This window comes from Miscanthus floridulus, chromosome 7, assembly GCF_019320115.1.
Source record: "Miscanthus floridulus cultivar M001 chromosome 7, ASM1932011v1, whole genome shotgun sequence".
Taxonomy (NCBI): domain Eukaryota; kingdom Viridiplantae; phylum Streptophyta; class Magnoliopsida; order Poales; family Poaceae; genus Miscanthus; species Miscanthus floridulus.
In genome coordinates this window covers 114,496,654-114,513,123 of record NC_089586.1, presented here as the reverse complement: position 1 = coordinate 114,513,123, position 16,470 = coordinate 114,496,654, and the positions used below count along the sequence as shown (strand labels likewise).

General features: G+C 46.4%; 3 protein-coding genes across 4 annotated transcripts; 2 read left to right on the top strand and 1 right to left on the bottom strand.

Annotated features, from left to right (window-relative positions):
- The first annotated feature begins 1,288 nt into the window (after positions 1-1,288).
- On the top strand, positions 1,289-2,162 carry LOC136466100 (ubiquitin-conjugating enzyme E2 11-like). The gene is made up of 2 exons (XM_066464576.1): positions 1,289-1,522; positions 1,605-2,162. Exons 1-2 carry the CDS (start codon positions 1,289-1,291, stop codon positions 2,160-2,162), a joined length of 792 nt encoding a protein of 263 aa, XP_066320673.1.
- Positions 2,163-3,974: 1,812 nt separating this feature from the next.
- Positions 3,975-4,797, top strand: LOC136466099 (uncharacterized). Its single transcript, XM_066464575.1, has 2 exons — positions 3,975-4,370; positions 4,462-4,797. Exons 1-2 carry the CDS (start codon positions 4,065-4,067, stop codon positions 4,795-4,797), a joined length of 642 nt encoding a protein of 213 aa, XP_066320672.1. The 5' UTR covers positions 3,975-4,064.
- Positions 4,798-8,182: 3,385 nt separating this feature from the next.
- Positions 8,183-11,307, bottom strand: LOC136467636 (protein S-acyltransferase 18-like). 2 transcript variants are annotated; one of them, XM_066466397.1, is made up of 9 exons: positions 11,150-11,307; positions 10,928-11,041; positions 10,476-10,832; positions 10,049-10,117; positions 9,861-9,932; positions 9,640-9,768; positions 9,468-9,548; positions 9,133-9,291; positions 8,183-8,995 (listed from the first exon to the last, which is right to left on the bottom strand). In XM_066466397.1, exons 1-9 carry the CDS (start codon positions 11,246-11,248, stop codon positions 8,519-8,521), a joined length of 1,557 nt encoding a protein of 518 aa, XP_066322494.1. In that variant the 5' UTR covers positions 11,249-11,307; the 3' UTR covers positions 8,183-8,518. The 2 variants fall into 2 exon arrangements, with proteins under 2 accessions (XP_066322494.1, XP_066322493.1); XM_066466396.1 differs by having other exon boundaries at positions 10,476-11,041.
- Positions 11,308-16,470: the final 5,163 nt, after the last annotated feature.

Genomic DNA, 16,470 nt, shown 5'->3' with positions numbered 1-16,470 from the left:
ACCTTAAAACACTTGAAACATATGCTTGCAACGTGCATGTATATGCAACATCTAGATCTACTTTTTGCAACATCCAGATAAAACACTTGCAACATACGTCTGGACCAGATGAAAGATTTAGAACATACACTTGAAATATACGTATGCAACCATTGCAACATATGCAACATCCTGATATACTTTTGCAACATCCATCTGAAACGCTTGCAACATACCTCTGAAACATCTAAAATATTTAAAATATACGCTTGCAACATGCACTTTGAGCAAAACCTGGCAAGCAGGCGGGCAAAACGGGATCCGACTCTGCAGTCGCGGTGGAGAACGAGGATAGCAGCGGGTAAGCTGTTGCGCTGGCCCCGGCGGTAGGGCGCGTGCAGTGTCCCCGGCGAGCGGTGCCCGCGGTGGAGGCGACGATAGCAATCGGGTGGGTGCGGCCTCACGCAGCAAGGCGGCAGCGGCTACGCGGTCGTGAGGGAGCACGCCGCGGCAGTGCGGGCTCGGCGGCAGTGGAGAGGAAGGCGTGCGGGAGGCGTGGTGGAGAGGAAGGCGTGCGGGAGGCATGGCGGAGCGTGGTCGCGGTGATGCGCTGTGGTGACTGGAGGAGAGTGGATAGAAACGAACGGATAAGATAGCCTTTTGGACGTCAGGGTCCACTAGTAGGGGTGTCCGGCACAGACGGACGTCTGGTTCCTAGCATTACCGTCCATACTAATGGTGCCAACGGGCAACATAGCCTTGTATCGAATGATTGGATCAGTGAAAGGACCGAATGGCAATGTTTGGAAGGACTACAACGCTTTCTCTTAATACAAAAGCGCGCAAGTCTTTTGGGTGATCGAGAAAAAAGAATGGACGGATTGAAATGATCGTTGATCATTTGTACTTCTTATTATTCGTAACGTTTGGGTGTGGATCCATTACGCTTTTGGTTGGTTTATTAAATGATTTTTTCATCATGTCTTAGTGCATCTTAGAAACAAACCAATCCCGTAGCAAAAGAGGGTGACTCCACATGTCGGACACGGAAAAGTGGTTATATATATTGATCTCTGGGGTCGAGTAGATTGAAGCGTCGAAACCGTGGATTTCGGAGCGATCTCTTCTCACTCCAGGGCTAGTACGTTTAATTTCGTTGTAAATAAACTGTCAACGCAGCCTTCGCCAGAACAAATTAGGGTTTTACGACCTTCCACAGGCCATCGGAGGAGCGCACGGCTGGCACCGCCCGCGATACGAGTATACGGCGACAGATCGGCCGGATCACTAGCTCCTGGGAGGAAGGATGATGATGGGCTCTGAGCCGTCTAGAAAACGGATCCAGAAAGAGCTCGAAACCCTGTGGGTCGACCCGCCGGACTTCTGCCGGCCTGGCGCCTCGCCGGTCACGGACATCCTCCACTGGGAGGTGGTCATCGACGGCCCTGATGGCAGCCCCTACGCCGGAGGGACGTTCCCCGTCGACATCGACTTCATCGGCAATTATCCCTTGAAGCCCCCAAAGATCACCTTCAAAACCAAGGTACGTCTCGATCCCTCTCTTCTCGTTTCGATGGATTCGATGACGATCTCTTATATATTGTGCCATCCGTACACGTCCGCAGGTGTACCACCCGAACACCAGCTCAGAAGGGGAGCTGATGCTGGACATCTTCCACTACGAAAACTGGAGCGTGGCAATGACCGTGGACAAGCTCCTCCTCTACGTTGTCTCCGTGCTCTACGACCCCGTCCTCGACTGCGACCCCATCAACGAGGACATCGCTGATATCTACGCGGCCGACCTCGAGCTGTACGAGGGGACGGCCAGAGCGTGGACCTGGGAGTACTCCTCGACGCCCATCGTCTCGCACTTCTACCCGGCCAAGAAAGACACGAGCAGGCCGAGGTACCACAACGATGTGGCTGCTAGGTCTAGGAGTTCTGCCTACAAAGAAAAGAGGATCGTGGTGCCCGAGTCCCGTGAGATATTGGAGCGCCGCGACGACGCATCGTCGCCTGCCCATGAAACGAAGATCGGGGTGCACCGTGAGACGTGGAAAAAGGTGGTGGCGTTTCTTCGGGGATGCACCGTCGCCTTACCATTTCCTACCTTTAGGCGGCGCTTCTCCGGCCTCTACTTTATCCCTTTGTCAAACTATAGTGGCCGCGTATTTTTCTAATTAGAAAAACTCAAATTTCTTGTATATGTTGATCTGCACAATTATATTGTTGTTTAAGTTGTAAATAATTATTTTGACTTTATAAATCTTATCAAACTGGTAAATTTGTATTTCAAAGTACTTATACAGTAGGTTGTTTTCATAACTACCTTTTTTTCTCTCTCAAAAAACAACGGCACGAAATTTGGCCGATACATATTAATAGAGAAGTGACTTAACAAAAATATGCAGCCAAAAAAGAAATAAAAAACACCCACACGAAGAAAGCAACGACAGGACAACCGGAGCACCGATAACACCACACAACATGCCACAACAGCGAGCTTTGGGTAGGGGGGTAGGGAGGGTCCGCAACAACACGTCCAAGGAGAAAAAACAACATCCACACACGCCACCAATGCCAACTTGATAATCTGGCACAAGTTTTTTCAATCAACCCCCACCCCCCAGTGGGGGAGAGTGACCACACAACAAATAGCGCCAAAGACGTCATTACCTCTATACCCAAGGTCGAAACACACCTTCCCGTCGTGCCACTGCTAAGCCCCATGAGGCAAAAATGGAACCACCGCAACACCAAACTAGAAGTTGTCATGTGGGACCAGCGTGCACGGCCCCAACCACAACAAGTTGCCTCTAGTCCGCACCGACCGCCTTTCAAAGCTAGTCGTTGTTGCGCCGGTCTCCAACAATCATCGCCGGCTTAGCCATCGCCGACCACCATGGGATGCCTAGCCTGATGCTCCATGATTGACACGCTCCACATCGTCGCAGCAGACGGCGCCGTGCCTGCCGAGAAGAGCAACCCATAGCCACGGTGTCTGCACAGATTGGAGGACCGGGCTGCCAAGTTTGGCCACCGCCCTGCAGGATCCACAGCGTAGCCAAGAAGGGTGGACTACGGACGCAAACGACGTGATCACCTCTCACACCTCCAAAGCCTTGATCCTCTCTAGCATCCCATTAGTGTGAAGCCATGATGTCACTATTGTTAGCATGGCCCTCCCCGCACCTTGGGCCACCGTTCGTGCCGTTCCAGAGGAGCGACGCGGGGGCGGCTTAGGTGAAGGATTTTGCACACTATTGTTATAGCTGTTTCAAAAATTGTATTTTGCGAGAAACTAGTGGTAAGAAAAATCGATCCGAAGACAGCTAAGCACGAATGTTGTAATCAAGTACTCCCCTTATTTTCTTGTCTTACGGCGATTGCATTTTTTTCAATTTTATACTTGAAATAGTGAATCATATATATAATGCCAAGGAAACTTTTGGTTGTAGGAAACACCGACAACGATTTTGCACCTCAATTTTTGAGATAAAATATCTATAGGTACATTATACATACGCATCAGATGAAAATTTTATGTTTCGAGGATTTTATTTTTATGATTGCACCGCATGTGTGGTTTGTACCAAATATTTTTCCAAAAAAGAAAGAGCACAATATTGTGCGATTGCTATTAATAGTGAAGTAATATATGTCTCTAGCTTATTTTGAAGCAATTGTTCATGCGGAAGTTTCTCAATTTTCTAAATGCAGCCTTTATATATGTTATATGGTTTGACGTAGACTTCATGAGTACTTTGTTCATGGTATCTGGTATTGCCTCACACTACAAGAGTGCAAGTTGTCGATAAATGGAGTCTGAGTCTCTCCTCGGTTACTCACAGGCTCATGGCTTTCACCACGTACTGACGTACGCACTGCGCTAGACTACGGCCCACCGCCCACGCAGTGTGCGTAAAAAGTCCTCCATCTTATATATGCCGGCCCCTCCCCCCTTCAAGCCATTTCGAGTTAACCAACCAAGTCCACGTTTCACATTCTGACCTCTGTTCGTTTGGTGCCTTCGTGGAGTCCCTAGCTAGGCTCCCCGATCGTTGCATCACCGCCCACCGGCCATGCAGGCAAAGGCCATGGCTCCCGGTGGCGGTGCTCTCCGTCTCCAGGGAACGACGACGACCACGGGCGCGAGGCCAGACAAGTCCCGTCTCTGGACGACGCGGCTCCAGAAGGAGCTCGAGGGGCTCTGGGCCGACCCGCCCGAGTGGTGCGTCCCCGGCGCCGACGCGACGGACCTCTTCCACTGGCAGGTCGTCGTCGTCGGCCCCCGAGGTAGCCCCTACGACGGGGGAGTGTTCACCGTCCGCTTCAAGTTCCCTCGCCACTACCCCTTGAAGCCTCCCAAGGTCACCTTCGCAACCAAGGTACGTATGTACCACGCACTGTTCCTATGATCTCCGGCTCGCTAGCTCCTTGCAGTTCTTGGTTCACGCATGCATGTCCTTGCGATTTCAGGTGTACCACCCGAACATCGATCCGAGGAGTGGACTGGTTTGCCTGGACTTCCTGACTGACAACAAGCACTGGTGGACGCCGGCTTGGACGGTGGACAAGATTCTCCTGGTCATAGTCTCGCTTTTGCACGAGCCTGTCATGGATGGCCGCGCCATCAACCCCGACGCCGCGAGCCTCTACAAGCGAAAGAGACCCAGGTATATGGAGATTGCGAGGGCCAAGACCCTGGAGCACGCCACGGCGTCGGCGTCTTCAGAGAAGGAGCGTCCGCAATCCCGGGGCGTTTCGCTGTGCCGTCGGCTCATGACAAGGGTGGCGTTTCTTCAGACTTCATGATAGGGGCCCTGCATGGAGGCTGCAAAAGGTTGTCTACGACGCTCCGAGAAAACCAAGATTATGTGATGCTGTGGCTGGACATGTACGCGATGGGGTTTTTCATCTTCAATTAAGCCATTGTTCTATGCTTACCACTTTATTACCAGCTTACCATTGGTAGTTGAGTTAGTGCCTAGCTAGTTGATCCGTGGAGGTTTGTAACACGTTCGTTCTTCGGGGTTTGGATGGTCGTTTACAAAATGATTGTATATAGAAACTAAAAGGATGATGTGGAGATGATGAGCGTCTGCTGCTTTCTAATTAAAGTCTGTCAGGGCCGAGTCATTTCCCGTACTACTTTCGCAAGCATATGCATGAAATGGTCGCGTAGTGCTCCGAATCATATCCCACTTTTCTTATTCGAGCCGGTGTGTTGGTTTCGTGAGGAGGATTTGTTTGTTGTGACTCGTGAGTCGTGACAATAGACTGTCACGCATCGTGGAGAAGAAACCCTCTCGATTGGTATATATGCAGTTATCTTCGAGGTGACTTAGCTATTTCCAGCTTTCAAATAAAGGGTGGAAAGTTCCAAAACAAGCTTGGAGGTGCTTAAACGTACGTGACTGTTATAGGTCAACCTTGTGTGCTAAGTCTCCCAAGTTTCTACCATTTTACCACTCTCTAATTTAGGGAAAGCGATTGAGGGAGCACTGAGCACATCGGTTGCTTACAGCTAGAAGGGCAAATCGCGGTGAGTTCGTGACAAGGACTCCTACAACCTAACTTACGAAAAAGTCGACGCGAACGGTAAAGGTACAAAATGTAATCCTTTCGGGGATAAATCGATTCCACAGAGTGAGCTAGCTGCAAAGGCAGCGTTCGTGCATCAGCTGCTCTTTGTAGAGCTCCCACCAGCTTCAACTTCTCTGACACACGCACTGTTTACATGAGTTCTTTCTCTTTCTTCTCTTTCCTTCTCTCACAGAGCCAGTGGTGCTAGTTTTTTTTTTTTTTTTTTTTGCTTCACCGGCCTTGTGGGAGGAGAGAAAAAAAGAGCCCTGGCGAACAATGTGTGAACAGTGCGTGCGTCAGAGAAGCTGAAATCGGTGGAAGCTCTACCAAAGGAGATCTAAATTGACCAAACATATATTTATTTCGCTTCACACTACTTCTTCCATCCAAAAAAAAACATCCTAGATTTGGATTAAGTCAATTTTTCTTAGTTATTTTTATAGATAATAATATTAATATTTATACTCCCGAGAGATCTATTACAAAATATATATTTTATTATTATAAATATTAGTACTTTTTATATACTTGGTCAAAGTTGAGATGGATTGAGTCCTAAAAAACAAGAATATGACATTTTTTTAACGAAGAAAATATGTAGTTTTACTTAATCAAAATATTATACCAACAAAGAAGGTTTTATGGAACACAATCCCTACTAGCCCATCTTTGTTCGGTATGCTAGAGTCGGCAGGAATTCTATCTGCATTGTTGGGTAATGAGCCTAGGATCTATCTTCATTGCTAGGTAACGAGCCTAGGATCCATATAACTACTGAGGATTCTATTGACCCAACGGTGAATTTAATGTCGGGTAGAGCTATGATCCAGCAGTGATATAGGGATATCACTATTGATTAGGCCACAATCCAATAGTGATATGTCAATGTCAGGTGGTAACTTGACCCAATGGTGAAACACATCGACATCACCGCCGGGTTAAGCCATGACCCTGACAATAACCTACATCGGATTCACGTACCACTGATTACTTGGTCCTCCACCAAACGAATCCACCTGCCTCTACCTATCATTAATTGCTTCTAGTTATAAGACTATAATACATTGTAAGCTAAATGCGAGTGGGAGATGAAGCTTACTTGGGCACAGCAGAAGTCTGTGAGAGAGCAAGTGGCCATGTATTAATGGAGCAATATATATAAGTGGGCTGAGAGAAGGCTGCAAGGAACCTTACAGCCAGCAAGTCGGCTGTATTATTAGCCTTGCTCTAAATAGACCTCCCAGATACACTCTTGTAGTCTAATCAGAGGATGATCCCATTTCTACGAAGAGCTTCATTATGTTCTTGTCGGCCATGTCAAAAAATATTTTATTGTAGATGTTTCCTTTGAGCTTTTCTAGGAGGAACCCTCTTTCTAAGAGAAAATCTCCACATACATCTTTCCTTCGTAGTCAAGATGGTGCAGGAGATAGGACTGAGGATAATTGACTGAAAAATAAAGATTGAACCGAACTGACCGAGATCAAGATCAAAGTTTTTTATCACTAGTTCGGTCCCAAGTCTATACTAACCAAACCTTTTACGATTAGTTCGGTTATATATCTTGGGTAACAAAACTAACTTACAACATTCAAACTTTGTCGCCAGAATGCATACTTTGGATTGTTATTAATGATGTTACATTTTGGTCGGTTTGTATCAACTGTCACTCTTATCACTTTGTTTTATCTACGTGTTGTCTTGTCATTTTTTCTAGAATTTGCTAAAAAAATCTGCTGTTTTGTGGCTGATAGTTTGGTCAAGTTAGTTCGATCACGGGTTTCATGACCGTGATTGAATCAAACTAACTGAGACCGAACTTGCTTACTCCTGGCATTTAAAGCTAACTGATTGGTCTCTGTTTTTAGATGGCCGAACTTTCTAAGTAACCGAAGAACTCGTCAGTTCAGTTCGGGTAGACCGAACGCCCAACCCTAGCAGGAGAGGTATCAAAAGAAGTTCGTGAAGACAGGACCACATCGGATCCAAGGCGCACTGAGAGCAGTGCTAGCGTGATCTGGTTGGTTCTTAGGATGCAAACAATTAGGAAGAGGATTTGGCACCTCTGGGACCCTAATCAAGGTACTAGAAGAGGTGATCATTCGAAAGACGCTTCAACCGTGCACAACCCCTTACTCTGTGGCTATGCTATAACGTGTCTATAGGCTTCGGTGCTAATATTAGCCTAGTCATAAAAATATTGCATCTTTTCTTGAAAAGATCTTTGTTATCATATATATAATTTATAAGGTCTTTCTTATCGATGCGCGCATATATAGAAACAGAAGCTTTAGGGTTTATGGTCTAGGATCTAACAATGGACTTGTGGTACCATTTAGGAGACTAGAGTTGGTGGAATTGTTGATTAGATTACTGATCCTTTTGGGCAGATTATGTAGAAGTACATTACATACCTGCCTTAGAGAGAAGATGATACAGGATTACAAACGATCATACACTACCGTATCAGGAGATATGATGGTAGGCCTGGCATCCTGAGGGCTGAGGCTGTGATGAGTGAATGAATTCTTGTGTAGATTAAAGCCAGCGCATTACACTAAGCAGTGGAGATAGTGATCAATCTTCAGTTCTGAAGATTAGATAATGTGCTTGAACAAATTTTATGGAACAGAAAGAATCATGCTAATAGCTATGTAATGAGAATTGACAGCATCATGCTAAGCAAGCACAGCACACCATTCTCAAGAACCAAAAAAAAAATACCAATGAATCTTGTGAACTGAAGGGCGGGCCTGGTGCAAGCGGTAGAGTCTTACCGCCTGTGACCGGAAGGTCCCGGGTTCGAGTCGCGGTCTTCTCGCATTGAACAGGCGAGGGTAAAGCTTGCCACTGACACCCTTCCTCAGACCCCGCACAGAGCGGGAGCTCTCTGCACTGGGTACGCCCTTTAATGAATCTTGTGAACTAAACATACAACACCCCACCTACATTACGACGAATAGCCTTCGTCCTCGACACCCTTCATGACGACGGAGCACAGCACCTGCTTCGAGATGTGGGTCTCCAGATCCCTCGACACCTCAGCGAGCCTCAGGTCGAAGTTGCTCCTGTACCTCTGCGGCTTAGGCGACGATGACCCTGAGAATCGCCTCCTGGGGCTCGAGATCCTCGCCGTGGGCGACACCGACAGCCAGCTCTTGGTGAAGACCGGTACGATCTCTTTCCCAGTTGTGATGTGTTTTCTCTCTGGGTTCAGAGGGCCTCGCTTTGTCTCCACCGGCAGTGGTTTCATCGGTGATGTTGGCAGCTTCTGTCTGATTCGCTCGCGTGCGCGCTCAGCGGCTGCCATCGCCTTCTCCTTGCTCATCTTGATCAATGTCCATGGGTTGATCTGGATGTCATCCTTCCTTCCTGAAGCATCCATTTGGTCGCTCTCGATCCTGACTTCCTGAAGCTTCCGAGCACTCTGTGTCATGTTTGAAGTGAGCTTTGTTACTATTAAATGGTTCACTAACTGGTAATGAGTATACAGCAGCAGCAGTAGTACTACTGCAATTAATAGCTGCTTACTTCGGTCTTTCAAAAAAAAAAAAAGCTGCTTACTTCATTTACTTCATCTTTTCTGCAAAAGACCCTTGAAAAGAAAGATGGCTTCTCTGGTGAGTCAAAGTCGATGCTCTCGTCAGAGTCAGAGTCTTCGAATGGATCAAATGCTGCTCCTGCTTCCCTCATCGCAAGAATGTAGTCGTAGGTCCTCATGCCCTGTAGTGATTGAGAAAGTAATTACCGACCATTTTATTTCTTAGAAGAAAATTGCTCTATTTCATAAGCAAAAGATACTTAATACTAAACATGAATCACAGTACTAAACTATTATTCAGGTGGATATGATCATATGAGCCAATTGCTGAAAGTAATACCAGCAATGAATACCCCACCTTTCTAATGAGCACCATGTGGAAAAAGAAGAGCTGGCCCAGGGCTGCAGTGCTGTACAATGTGAAGATGACAAAAGCCATCTGTGGCAAAAATTGGAGATAAAATTTGAGTCAAGAACTAAGTAAATACAGAAGTCATGTTTAATTCCATGTGTATGCCTCATGTACTTACTGATAGTGCTGCATGAGCTCCTTTTGGGAGCCTCATGTGCAGCCTGTGCTCCATTTCCATTTTCACCCCTTTGCTGTCAACAAAGCAGCGGATGAAGATCGCGATTGCTGTTCCTCCCTCAATGACAAGCTGGTAAAGTTGTGTGTCATCATAAGCTAATTAGTACCAGTCAAATTCAAGAGATGAGAAACGAAAATGATGGCAAAAACGTTAGCGCCCACCATCAGCAGGACAAAGAACATAAGCAGAATAAATGTTGCATAGTTCCTTCTTCCAATGCAATTGTTTAGCCACTGTACAAAACAAAGCATAAAAGATTAATTCACTTGGCATTTGGAGGACTGTGTTTAAGATAATACAACAAGCAGGGAGTTGGGAGTTTAGTTAATATGTAAGTTTTGGTGGTTACCCTGCAGTGGTGATCAAATCCATCAACGCAGCGCTCACAGGTCTTGCAGTGCTTGCTACGCAACTTCACCTGTAGAACAATTCAATTCCTGTTTAGATTATTGGGGAATTGTTGCAAATTCCCAAAAACAAAAACAGAATTTGACAAACATTCCATGGATTCAGACATTCAGTTCGTTTTGGCATAGTAACAGAAGTACAAGCATTTAGAATTCCCCATGCAAATATCATTTCAGTCATAGTAAATCCAAGGTATGGAGTTTCACAGACAATGTCAGCATTCAATTCATTTGATATATTTCGAAATTTCGAAGCTTCGAGACTAATCCATCCACATCGAACTAATGTCATTTGCTGCTGTGTTTATCCTCTGAAACGAGCAGAGCCATATCATCACCGATGCGCAGAGGGAAGAATGAAACAAATACCTCGCAGTCGCAGATGGGGCAGAAGGAGATTTCGTGCCCGTCGGCGGTGGCGCATGGCGAGACGATGTCATCGAGGCTGGTGAAGGCGAAGGGGAGCATGGGATCGAGCTGAACGCTGGTGTTCCACTGCTCAAGGTAGCTCCGCTGCACCCAGCGGTTGGTGACCCGCGCCTCAACCCGCCGCAGCAACCGCACCGCGTAGCGCCACAAAATGTAGCCATACCGCAGCCGCGGCAGCTTCGCCGTGGCCCCGCCGCCCCGCGCGAGCTGCCGCCGCCGCTTGGTCTTCTTCGCGTCAGTCCGGTCGGACGGGTCCACCGCCGTGCAGCGCACGTAGAGCGCCGCCGCCGCCGCGGCCTGTTTGATCACCGATTCAGCATCCGAAAGACGACCAGACCGGCGCAAAAAAAAAGTTGTGATGATTCCGTCAATGATGAGATAGATGTGCGAACCGAGAAGGAGAAAGTAGCGAGGAGGATATTGCCGGCGAGGGTGTTGCCGATGTATGGCCCCAGGACGACGTAGAACGCGGCGACGAGAAGCGCGAACACTGCCGCGGCCACGAGCTGCGCACACGCGACGAGAAAGACAGAGGCGACATGAGCTGATCTGAGGAGTGAGGACAGCATATCGCAAGGAGAGAGGAACTATCCGGATGGGATTGGCACGCAAACCTGAAGCGGGTGTAGGGGGAGCTGCCATCCGTGGCGGCGGCGCCAGGGCTGCCGCGCCATCGCCGCCGTCACGATGTCCCTGTCGCCGCAGCGGGCCATCTTTGGCGGTGAGATCTGTGGGGTGGACGCGACGCGAGTGAGGTGCTCTGCGCTCCCCACCGGTCGAGTAAAGTCAAGCGGCGTGCGCGCGGGGGGGTCGTGTGACTGGCAGGTGGGGTAGGGTAGCCGCCCGCAGCAACGGTCGGCTGCTCTCTCTGCTTTAGCCCAAGTGTCCAACGTCTTTCCTTTTTGTTCCGCCCTGGCTCGTGCGCGTTCCATGATTTTTGAAATTCGAATCGGGGGTGGGGCGAGTGAGCGCATCTGGACCGTCGGATGGGCCATCGGTCTAGCGCCCGTTCGTTTGGGTTTGTTTGGCTTAGGCCTAGTTTTCAAAAATTTTCACCCTAAACTATTACATCGAATTTTGCGGCATATGTATGGAGTATTAAATATAGATAAAAAAACTAATTGCACAGTTTGGTTGGAAATCGCGAGACGAATGTTTTAAGACTAATTAGTCCATGATTAGCTATAAGTGCTACAGTACTAACATGCGCTAATGATGGATTAATTTGGCTTAATAAATTCGTCTCGCAGTTTATAGGCGAGCTGTGTAATTAGTTTTTTTATTAGTATCCGAAAACCTCTTCCGACATCTCCAAAACATCCGATGTGATATCAAAAAATTTCATTTCGCAAACTAAACACCCCCTTATAAGCCATGGCTGAAAGTATCATTGGCTGATACTGTTCGTTGACTAATAAATCATGACTTATAAGTCAAATACGATCAAGCGAACAGACTGTAGGTAGCAAAGGGGATCTTTTGGCCAATAATAGAGAAAAGAATTAGGGCCTGTTTGGTGGAATTCTACCGAACGTTTTTTCTAAAGAAACTATTTTTCAGTAAAAAAAAGCAGGGGAGTCGGAACCATTTCAGAGAAGCCACAAATTATGACTCTCTGGAGGAGCTCCTTCACAGGAGGCATGCCAAACACCTCAACTTCCACCATAGTTTTGCAAAAGATGGATGAGAAAGAGATTAATTTTGTAGGATTGGGTGGAGGCTGAGGGCTCCTTTAAAACGGAGGATTTGATAGGATTTGTACAGTGTTTTTACAGGAAAAACACATAAAAAGGAAAAAAAATCCTATATTCCAAAAGGGGTCTGAAGCTCTGAGTGAAGGAAACAAGACACGTGTATCCAGTAGAGCCAAATATCTGGTTGTAATATAGCTTTTCCAAAACGGAAAAATGGCAAATGCAAAATGTTAAGGAAATAGCATAGTTGAGTCGCATTTAGGTCCCATTTGGCAGGGCTTCTCCACCGGCTTCATGAGCCGTTTGGAGCCGTTTTCTACCAAACGGGGTAAAGAAAAATAGCTTCACTTGTGAAGACCCTAAAAACATGCTCTCACAGTGATTTGGGGTGGGATGGAGCCAAAAAAAGTGGCTTCTCTCAGCTCCTCCTCCAGGCCCCTAAAAACATGCTCTCACAGGGAAGCCATTTTGCCAAACGGTTTACCAAAACCGCTTTAGCTCTACCGGTGGAACTGTTCGTGGAGCTAAAGCTAAAAAAAAAAATGGCTTCCCTAGTTAAGCGAAGCCCTACCAAACGGGGTCTTACTCTCTATTCCGAATTTTATATCATTTTTTATCTCAGTTTTATGAAAAATACCGCCAACATATATAGGATCAAATTAGTTTCATTATTAAATCCATAATGTAACTGTACATATCGATACTACATTTATTTGATATTACATATATTAATATATTTTCTAGAGACTCGATCAACGTTACAGAATTTCCATCATTATAAAAAAAATAGTTTGACGACTCTACACCCACCGGGGACTGGCTGCACATTCCATCGCCAGCATGCAACGCGTTTACATTTTTTTTACGTACTGTGTAAAAAAGCCGTGAGCCGACGGACCACTACGCACCGACAGTCATCAGAACTCTGCTCGAGTCATCAGAACTCTGCTCGTCGTTGGATACAAATCGGCAGCCGTACATCGTGATATTGATAAGCACCCGTACGCAAAGCCGTAGCTAGGCTGCTCCGGGCAATGGCCATGTTCGGCTTACCTGATATTCGGCTTGTTCGACTTTTTTTTTTGTTTGAACAGTATTTTTCTCTCCCAACAATTTAGCTAGAACAGTGTTTTCAGCCAGTTTCAGCCAAGTTTCAGACCAGCGAACAAGGCCAATATGAAACTACTTCAACCGACTGTTCCAACTTGCAAACAAGGACCGCCCTACCGAGCGGACGAGCCCCGTGACAAAATCCGGCGAACGCACCGCTCCCGGCTCCTTCGCGTGAGGAAGAAGATAGACTCCGTTCACTGGGAGAAATTTTAGAGAAATCTGAATAAATCTGAAAAAATTTATGAGTAAAAAACATTGTTTCGGATAAAAAAAGAAGCAGATCAAGTCGAATTTAAAGACACACGAACAAAACCATAGAAGCGGATCGACCAATCAATCCATCATGGCCGCTCGCAGTCGCAGGGCGCGGCACACCTGGGTGGTTTCAATCGGGCGGCACAGCTACGGCGATTCCCCCGGCCGGTGGTGAGGGCCCGGCGCATGGCGAAAAGAACTGGCCGTGTCGTACGCGGGCTTTTCGTGATGAGGGGCCAGCGGACGTCGACGGAGTACCGAACTTGTTCGATTATTATCCATCTCGCTCCCTCGAGAAATATCATCAACTCATCGTGAGCGCGCGGTGCGATGCGGTACGGGCGCGCAGCTCGTCACGATCTCGACTCATGAATCCCACGGTGAATCCCACGGAACGCGACGACGCGGCTGGCCGGTGGCGTACGTATGGTACGTAGTACTAGGCCCCCAGGCATCACAGGCCGAGCTGCCGAGGAGCGAGTCGTGCTTAGATCCGGTCACTAAAAAGGTGCGTGGGAAGAACGTTGCATAGGATGTTTGATAATAATAAAAAAATAAATTATATAATTCGTTAGTACTTTACGAGACGGAGTTTTAAGCCTAATTAATCTGTCATTAGCATATGTTTACTGTAGCACCATATTGTCAAATCATGAACTAATTAGGCTTAAAAGATTCGTCTCGCAAATTAATCGTAAACTCTGCAATTAGTTTCATAATTAATCTATATTTAATACTATATATATACATATCTAAATATTTAATAGGACAACGACTAAAATTTAACACCCTTGCTCCAGTCCTACAGCGCGCGTCAAGTCAGTGCGCTTGTAATCCGCCGCGCCCTACTCCTACCGGCTACCGTCCTACGTATACGTACATATATACGGTGTCACGGCCTCGGCACTCGGCACTCGGCACTCGGCACCAACAGCGCACCGGTACTGATGTGTGATGTGCACGTGGTGGTAGCCACTCTCTTAATGTAGTACAAGCTAAACCGCCGACAGCTTGTTCGGTTGGGGCTGAAACGATTGTGGATTATTATTGTTGGCTGGTTTGATATGAGAGAAAAACACTATTCTGGTTAAAAATTTATGATCATTTACGACCAAACGAACAGGCTACGAGTAGTCGGCTCATTGCTCATCGGTCACCATTGCTACGGTTAAGCCTTAAGAGGCGTCTGCTCTGCTCCTGTTGAGTCCTGCCGGCGGCCTTCGTATAATCTGTTCGGCTAGTGCTGATACGATACGATCGTGGATTATTACTACTGGCTGATTTAGTATAAGAGAAAAATATTATTCTGCCTTATAATACACAATCGTTTGTGACCAAGCGAACAGTCTGGTAGTTCACCCGTCCACGTCGAAGAAGCGTCTCAAACTCTCAAGGTACATCCCTGCTATTTTCCTGCACTTGTTTTTTTTTCTGTATCTTTACCTTTTGTTCAATTTAATAAAAACCTTCAGTAGGGGCTCCTTATTAAAAAAATATCTATCCCCATGCAGTACTGTAGCCTGCACGCTTCAGGGTCCTTAGCATGTTTGTTTCGGCTGGATTAGTTTATAAGCCCATAGCTAAAATACTGCTAGCTGGTTTGGTATGAGAGAAAAATACGGTTGACTGACTGATAAGCCAACCTAGATACAAACAATTACATGCTGCCATAGACCCAAAGCCAACAGAACAGTACGACAAAGCGAACAGAACAGTACGATAGCCTCGCTCAGGACCTCAGGTCAGTGCACTTTGCGTCGAAACGTTGAGGTGTCAAAAGTATAGGAAGGACGATGATCGGTGGTCGAGGGTGTTTGGTTCCGGCTTCTAAATTTTAGTTGTTGTCCTATTGAATATTTGACACATATATAAAATATTAAATATAGATTAATTATAAAACTAAATGCACAGATTAAGATTAATTTACGAGACGAATTTATTAAGCCTAATTAGTCTATGATTTAACAATGTGCCGCTACGGTAACATGTGCTAATGATGGATTAATTAGGTTTAATGAATTCATTTCGCGGATTACTTCTGTAATTTGTTTTTTATTAGTATAGCATCCCATGCGACACTCCATACAACACCGATATGATACCTCTTCAACTTTAGCCTCATGTCCCGACACCTCTAAGGTGGTATGATATCCTGGTAGGAGTTTCTGTTTCTGTTTCTGTTTCTATTTCTATTCCTGCCACGCCCGGCCGGCAAAAAGTAGCTCAAGTGTGTAGCGGATATATGTATGTGCGAGCCTCAAAAGCAACTGAACGTCATGCTTCGACGTAAAAGAATGTCCCGTTCGACATTTTTTTCGGTTCGTAACGGAAAAAGGCAACACCAAAGCCTAATGCGGTCTCGCTTTCCTGTGCTGCAATTATGGACGACCGCAACATTCGAACAACTAAAGTTCCCCTCTTTATTCTCCTGCTGCTGTCCAGCTTTGCTAACCACCTGTTCGTCCCAATGCCGATCATACATCGTGCAAAAGGCACGAATTTAACAATAATAGTACTCCGAGGCCATTTGTATTTCGTTAATAAAGTGTGTAAATCAATTTTTGTTGCTCAAATAAGTGTTCATGGTGTTCTGACTTTTTTATGGTTGTGTGCTTTTTTTTACAAGATTGACGAAGTCATCACAGACGTCTCGCTGTCTACGGGAACGTCGCTTACCACCGAAAGCACAACGCCGTTAAATCCTGTAATAAATACAGAAAAATACGAACACCCGTGCCCCAGTGCCAAGTCGAGGACTTAGAACACGGGTGGGTAGGTTCCACCACAAGAAACCTAACCAATTAAGCTAGGCTTGCTTTATTCAAGCAGAGACCATAAGAATTTTTTTAAGACTTTGTATTATCTCGATGTAA